Source organism: Corapipo altera, unplaced genomic scaffold (genome assembly GCF_003945725.1).
Source record: "Corapipo altera isolate COAL_440 unplaced genomic scaffold, ASM394572v1 0, whole genome shotgun sequence".
Taxonomy (NCBI): domain Eukaryota; kingdom Metazoa; phylum Chordata; class Aves; order Passeriformes; family Pipridae; genus Corapipo; species Corapipo altera.
Genome location: NW_020884872.1, coordinates 89468060 through 89476108, shown reverse-complemented (window position 1 = coordinate 89476108; position 8049 = coordinate 89468060). Strand labels below are relative to the sequence as shown.

At 41.0% G+C, this 8049-nt stretch overlaps 1 protein-coding gene across 3 annotated transcripts in view; it reads right to left on the bottom strand.

Moving 5' to 3' along the window:
* Positions 1-1363: 1363 nt before the first annotated feature.
* TSPAN9 (tetraspanin 9) overlaps positions 1364-8049 on the bottom strand; it is a 170518-nt gene continuing 163832 nt past the window's right edge. For all 3 annotated transcript variants that reach the window (XM_027634054.1, XM_027634063.1, XM_027634047.1), the window contains 4 exons: positions 7300-7401; positions 6576-6707; positions 6368-6451; positions 1364-5412 (listed from right to left, as the gene is read on the bottom strand). In XM_027634054.1, coding sequence (XP_027489855.1) covers positions 5341-5412; positions 6368-6451; positions 6576-6707; positions 7300-7401 — 390 coding nt within the window. In that variant the 3' untranslated portion in view covers positions 1364-5340. The remainder of the gene's footprint in view (positions 5413-6367; positions 6452-6575; positions 6708-7299; positions 7402-8049) is intronic.

Sequence of the window (8049 nt, the reverse complement as noted above, 5' to 3'; positions counted from 1 at the left end):
TACTCTGATCTCTGGGTCTCTTTCTGGCCTACTTTTTTCCACCTTTCTGAGGCTAATCTTTGTTATCCTTCACATTTATAGGTTTTCTGCTATTTTCTTAACTTCTCTGAGCCTACTCTGTCTTCTCTGACGTTCTTTCAGGCTCTTCTCTAGTCTCTCAGGCTCTGCAAGGCTTCTTTGTTCTTTGGGACTTTCTCAACCTCTCCACTTCTTCCCTAGACTCTTCAAAGCTGCTATGGCTGCTTTTCAGTTTCTTCCTTCCTCTCACTGAGATGACTTTGGAGCGCTTTAAGTCCTTCTGCTTGTTTTGTATCTCACTCACCTCTCAGCCCCCCTTTCTGTTGTTAGACTGGGTTTTCTACAGCTGTTTTAGTTTCCCTTCAAGGTTCATGGCATCTCAGGAACTACCCTTCTTTCTCCTGGGACTTTTTCAGCCTTCCTGCTTGTTTCTTCCCTTCTCCAAGGCTATTTTTCTGTTGCTCTTTTAGCCTCTCTCCTCTCTTAGCAGATGCAGATATACACTCCCAGTGCACTTGCAGAATCTCTGATACTTTCTTGTTATTGTCAGGGTCTCTCGTGTGTTTATCATAGTTCTTTCAGGCTTTCTACTAGTTCCTTTTTTTTCTTGGTCTTCTCTTGAGGCCACCCTTGGTACTACTGAGTACTCCGGGACTCCTGTCATAGTTCTGAGACTTTCTTGTTATCACTGAGCCTCTTCTGTATTCTCTGAGGGATTCTTTGCCTTATCTATTTCTTTCTTGGCCAGTTTGACATGGCTATATTTTGTTTCCTTGAGCACTTACAGGCTTTCTTCCCTTCCCTGAGGCTAATTTATATACTCTGAATCTCTTTCAGACCCTCTGTTGCTTTGTTCCCTTCTGCTTGGCTCCGCAGTTTCATTTGGTGATCTTTCAAGCCATCTTCTACTTTCCTGGCATTTGGAAGGCTATTCTGCAGTTTTTCTCTGTCTGAGTGTTAATCAGTTTTCACATTTTGTCTGAGACTTCTCAGTGTCCTCTGGATGTCTTTCAAGCTCTCTACTACTTTGTCCTCTCTTCAGCTATTCTATATTCTCTGGGAGACTTGCAATCTCTTTCCTATATTAACAGGCTCTCAAAATCATTTTCCCATTTTTTGGGTACTTTTCACACTTATTTCTGTTCTATTAGAGTATTGTTTTGAAGGATGAGAGAGGACTGGGGCAGGGTGGAGGAGGGAAATCTTTTCAGAGATGCAACAGTTTCAAGAACACTGGATTTCAAGTGCAGTGGAGCTGGAGTAGATCTCTCAGTCACCGTTTGGAATTTTTTGTCCCTTTTTGGTTTTGGTGGTGGGGTTAGGAGACAAACGAGCTCAAAGAGGCACCTTTGAAAAAATGCTTTATTTTTATATCATCCTAGTAAAAATCTTTTATATAAAGGCGAAAGTAGGTATTGCATAGAAGAAACACTGGTGCAAACATCACCCGGTGGGAATGGCATGTTGTTTCTTAGTGTCTACTATCTACTGCACAACAGATGGCTAGCCCACAGCCAGACATCTCCAGGTTTCCCCATGCCAGCTACAGGATGAAGCTGCTCAACTCTATGGAAAGAAGTTACATCAGAATTATGTGTGGGCTATTCCATGCTGCTCCCAAGAACCATCTGATGGGAAAACACCCTTTTCCCCTTGACCTTTTCTATGTGTGACCACTAGTTGCCCAAGAAAGACCTCGAGGATCAGTTTGGCTGCCCCCTGTTTGCACCCCTCCTGTGTGTGAGTTTGTATTACATGCATACAAATGGGGAGGTGGACACAGGATAGGAGAATTGGCCTAAAGCGACCACAGTCCAGGAACTCAATGCATGACACACCCAAGGTATCTTCTGTCATCTTGAAGACATTTATGTCATTGTTTTTAACATCTTACATGCTATGGGCACTTTTTTTGAGCACCTTCCACCTGGGCTTCCTGTAACTAACAGCCTTGGTACGTCCAGAAGGGAACAGAATTCACTGCTAACACTTCATCAGCTTTCAAGTAGAGGTTCTTCAGGCAGTTCTCCTGTTTTGTCTCTGCTTAAGTTCTATTGCAGCTTCCAAGCATGAAGGACAGTAAGACAGCAGGTATGCTACAGTCTGAAGGAACACTCAGAGAAATAGCACTTTCACAGACTTGAACTGTGCTTTCATGAATTAGAGATACAGAGAGGTATGCATTTATACAAATCAATATTTGTGTATATTAAAGATACTTTTACTCAGTATCAGTTTTTATTTAAAAACATGCTAAAAACTTGTAGTTAAATAATCAGAGTGACATTTGGGGAAAACACACAGATAGCCACCTACCATCATAAGCAAAAAAAGTGCATACATACATGAGCCAAAGCTCCCTTTGACCAGTTTACAGGATAATTTGTGCCTTCTCTGACAAACTGACTGATGCAGCCTCACACTTTCCAGAGCTGTTTTTTGCTGCCTGGAAAATGGTATTACTTTTTTGTTCCTTTGAGGATGTCTGTCATCACTTCCCACATCAGAGACTCAGCTAGAGACACAAATCAGTCCTGCTTTTGACTCCTCTCCTGTAGGTGGCTTCGTAGAGATGAATACATGAAGCTCATGTAACTATCTCACTTAATACTGTGCTTAAAATGCCAAAAGTAGTCATTAAAAAAAGATTTCAGGATCTGTGCTGCTAGATCATGAAATGGAATGAAGCATTCTAGAAAAATAAGTTTGGATGGAAGGCAAAGTAGCTGAGTTTGCAACTACACATTTCATCTCTGAGTTACTCATAAACATTTTTTATTTCCTTATTACTTTCACTAATATATTTTACCATTTTTGTACAAAAAATGACTGCAGATTAAAATTTAAGATGTGGCAAGTACCACTGTGTGACCCCAAAGGACAGAGATGAAGCTCCTGCTCAGCCCTGCACCCTGCTCTTTTTAAGCACCAGAGAAAGCTAGAGAAAGCTAAGCACTTCTGCCCAAAGGGAGAATGCAGTGGAGCCATCAGATGAAAATCGTCCTATCTTTTCTTGCAAAAATGGGAACGCATCTTAGCAACTTTGGATACAGTCTTACATGTAGCAGCAAATACACTGGGCATCAGAGCCCCTTCTTCAATGTGGAACAGCCATCTCCAGTGAGGCTCAGATGCTCCTGGTCCCAATTTTTGTTAGAAATGGAAGTAAAACTGGATTCAGTTTCTGTGCTTTCCCTCTGCTTCTTCCCCAACTCCTCGAAAGGCTATCCAAGTGAAATAGCTGAACCCATATGGCCTTGTCTGCTTCAGTGGGAAAAAAGAGCCCTGCGAAACTTTGGGCATTGTGCTCATATGGGCAAGGACTGTGCTCTAAAAATAGTAACCTTCTTCACTGCAACACCCAAATTCATCTCTGTCACCCACACATTCACACTCCTTCCTGTCACACTGATTTCATAGGAACTGAAAAAAGTGACACATAGGTCAGACAAAACACTGTTGCTGCCAGATGTACAGATGCATGCAGGACTTACTAGGAATATAAAGAGGAGACTGAAACCTCTCAGATATAAAGTAGCTCAACAGCTATTTCAGCCCACAAGGAAAAGTTAGGCTAAATGATACAATGAAAATCGTATCTTTTTAGAGCTTAAAGTATAAATATTCAAATTGGACAGTAAGAGAATTTTGTTTACCAGAGGAGTAGTTTGACATGGCATGGCTCTGAAAGGCACAATATCTCCATCCTCAATAGATTCTGAAACTCAGCCCAATACTGTCATAGTGAACCCCATCTTACATATATGTCAGTACCCCTTCGAGTGTGACACTGGATGAGGTAACCTCTGAAGGTTGATTCTGACAGCTGCTAATGCAAAAAGCTATGTTTCTTTCAGAGCTGAGTCAAACCCTGACTGAAATTTAGTCAGAACATCCTCCAATGTGTGAGCCTTTCCCTCTTCCTTCACAAAATAGCAAAAACCTGGAACAAAGGGTAAATGGGGTTCCTTGCAATGAAGAAGCGTTTAAAGTAGAGAAATATATGTTCAAGTTTTCTAACAGGAATGTTGGTAAAAATATGCATTGAGTAAACTACCCCAAGGGATGAACTTGGCAATCCATCAGCAAGAATCAATTCTGTACTGAAGGTGTGACAACACAAACCATCTCTGAGTGCTGTTTTGGAAATTGCTCCTTTCCTGCACCATCTGGTCACCTTTAATCAAACCACCTTTTCTACCTCAGGGAGACAACTGTCTTTGGCTTGAGGAAACCCCTACAATGAAGGGCATGGCATGCCAATGTTCCCATCAAATTGCCATCCCCTTCCTTCACATCCAGCAGCACGCCATGCCTTGGGCAAACTTTTTGAAGCAGACGACACAATCTGTGAAGTCTGCTGCCAGTAGGTCAGACTGCAATCTCTCTCCTTTGTGCTAGCAGTAACTTGCTTAGTCAGTGCTTTTAGCTTTCAAAGTAGCATGACATCAAAGCAGCCAGGCACTGCTTTGAGTGAGTAAAGGCATTGAAACTTTGCCTCACAGAAGTAGGAAGCTCATCATCTGGTCCAATGGGAAGGCTTTGCATTCCATCTGAGGAAAGAATCTCTGATTTTAGAGGAATACCTTTGTTACAGTAAGGGCATCAATGCCCTGATAAAGGTAGACGATGCCTCCCCATGGACTTGAGAAAAGTTGTGTCTTTGCCTGCACCAACTGTCAAATTTGAAAAACATGTCCTCTGGAGATCGCACAGTGGTTCTCAAATTAATGTACAATAAATGTGTAAAACCAAAACCAGTAAGAAGTTATAAGTCAGGCAACTAAATTCTAAGCTATATCCATCATAATAATAATAATCATCATTATTATAATAAAAAAGTATACACCATAAGGTACAAGAAGCTGCAAAGCAAAGCAGCTCCAGTTCCTAGGACTCTCAGTTAGAGTGGCTTTTCCGAGTCTTCCAGTAAATTGGATATAAGGGTTGAAAACTTAATGGAAGACTTTGAAGAATTCTCACTTGAAGTTGAACACATGTAATTTTTGCACATATAGCATGGATTAGTAGAGCAAAACATTTTCTTAAGTGAAGAAACATTCTTAGAGCAGATCTATGATTTCGTGTAGAAAATCCATTTGTTTGGGGGAGTTTCCCCCTCTTTGGCAAATAAATGGCAAATGTGAAACAGAAAAAAAAAGAGTCAAATAAATTGTGATAATAACTGAACAAGTAACAAAGTGGATCAGTCAATGGGACGGATTTCCTCAGCAGGGCTAAGTGTGATGCTCCTTGTGGTCATTCCTTGTGTTCATTTTTATGATGAGACAGAAGGGTTGATGTGATAATGTTTCAGAGGCTTTAGGCATCATATTTTTTGCCAGTCCTGTGAATCTGCTGGAAGAGTGTCATGGAGAAGGCCATGCCAAGAATCTGAAGGAAAACAAACAGTAAGGGCTTTAATACAGGAAGGCTTCCAAAACTGCACTGCTGACTTGTGTTCATGGCCCAGCTGTAGTTTTAACAGTCATTCCACACTAGCCATATTTCTCAAGCTTCAACATTGAGCAGTAAACTTGAATGTATGTTGTTCAGGCACACAGTGATGTCCAGGGTTGTATCTGTCAGAGCACAGATGGTGGCAAAAAGCTCTCAAGGCTCTTTGTCATATGTGCAAAATTTTTTCAAAATCAGTACGTAAGAGTCACTCTTCCCTTTGACCCAACAACTTGTGCTTGTTTAGCCAGGTAACTGTGACTGAAAATGTCAGATCCAGGTATCATCCCCAAAAGTACAGGAGTGACAGAATCAGAGAATACCATGCGTATTGGGAAGGGACATGGAAGGGACCCACAAGGACAACCTCAAAAATCACACCATGTACCTGAGAACATTGTCCAAATGTTTCTTGAACTCTGGTCAGCTTAGTGCTGTGACCACATCCCTAGAACAGGAACTCCAAAACCTTAATAGATTATTATGATACTTCTGCATTTCTTTTTTAAAACATGTTGACCTACTCAGTTGAGTGGCCATGACTTGATTCATTTTGAGAATTTCTAGAACTTGCTTCCAAAATTAAAAAACAACCAGTTCCCTAAGGGACAGCATAACAAATGGCTAAATATGTGAACTCCAAAGAAGTACTCTGAAGTCAAAACACAGGTGGAGGCAAAACCCCACTGCAGCATGTCTTCTTTGCAGGACTCACTGCTGACCGGCTTCCTTTCTGAGCAGATGGCCTTATATGAACTCATAAAACAAATCTGACATTATTGAAATAATATTCCAACTCAAGCAGTTGAGCATCACTTTTCACACAGCAGAATCAAGAATGCTGACAGCAAATCAAAGCCATCACACATGACAAACATTATACTAGTATTACCTGCATTATGAGGATGCACATCCCAATTGAACCAAGGACATGCTTATTCTCATCAAACCAGGTCATAACTCTCTCATAACATCCCTGAAATGATGAAAGATGAAAATTGAAGCCCCAAGGTCACATTTTCTTTCATGTGCATTCCCTCTATTTTGTTCCTTCCCACCCCTACCTAAGATTACCCTTACCTGGGCAAAGTGAGCCTTACCGTTTTCCAGACTAATTCAGTAGAATTCCTTCCACAGTCTTGGGAGTTTTCTGTACAACATCGGTCTGGAACAATGTTTTCTCCCAGGACTGGGTACCAATCCGTAAAGTCATTCACGCCACAGCATTTCATCTGTGTAAAAGTAAAGGATTAATAAATTAACTAGCACAATTTGTGAATCACACACAACCACAAACTTGTACTTCCACTAAACCACTCTGTATTTTCCAAAGGGTTGCCACAACACGTTTGTAGTTTTAGAGTATTCTGTGGTCGCTGACCTCTAAATGCAAATACTTAAAAACACAAAGAAAAACCAAAATCAAAGAAAATAAATGGTTCCATGTCCAAGGTATGTTAGTCTTCTTGTCACAGAGATGTGAGCCCAAACACCAAAACATAAGGTAATCTGCCCTCAACTGCTAACAGCAAAAGCCTGCCAAAGCTTCAGTTCCACCTATGCAGGTTTTGCTGCCTCTGCTCCTTCAGATCATCTCTATGCCTGTGATAGGCACAGAGAATCTGAGACAGGTGAGCATCTTTCACCTTACAGAGTACACTTTGATCTTGGGTTTCACAATACTCCCTGGATGTTCTGGAGTGCAAAATCAGAAACCAAAACCTGCATTAGCCATCTTTTAGACTTGGCATGGAGGCCACACTTAACAGACTGCAGCAGGCTTCATGAACAAATTATTTTTTTTTAATTGAGAAAATATATTACCTCTGCTTGAATGATATTCCATGCATTTTTCAGTCCAACATTATTTTCTGAATTATATAGCTTCATTCCTTCCTTCAAATCCTTCTTTGCACTCTCACTGACCTGCACCATGTAAAAGATAGAGAAAGTCAATGCTATTCAGAGGAAAGGACCAAATGATATAGACACACATATAGAACATCTGTCTCTTCTCTCACGACAAACTTAACGTAGGTAGAAAAGCTTCAAGACTCTCACAAGTCAGTGGGATTTTTAAGCACCTGCCAAGGCCTACTCTCTCCCTGAGATTGCAAAATACTGGATTAATTCTCTTGAGATAGGAGACCTCTGCCAAGAGTCCATCCTGTAGTCATCATCTGATTCAAACTAACTGAACATCAACAGCATAAATCTGCTGAGCTTACTGTAACCTTGCCAGAGATAGCTGTTGTCAACAACCCACAGCAGCCTCTCCTGCCTTTAACCTATGGCCTACTTTAAGGCCAGAGTTCTGGCCTTCCAACTCTAACAGAGTTATCTTTGGATGGGTTCTGAGTTCAGGCAGGCTATAGTAAATAGCCAGTACAAAATCAATTGAAAAAAGACATTATTGTTGTTCTCCTTGTGGGAACAGACTTTTAGGATTTATGATTTTCAACTGTGTGCTTCTTTTCCTAGAGGATAAATTTGGAATGCTTAATGAGAGATCCGAGATGTCTCATTTCTTGTATAAATTTCAGTCTGAGCTCAGAGTCCCAGGTGCAGGTAAGA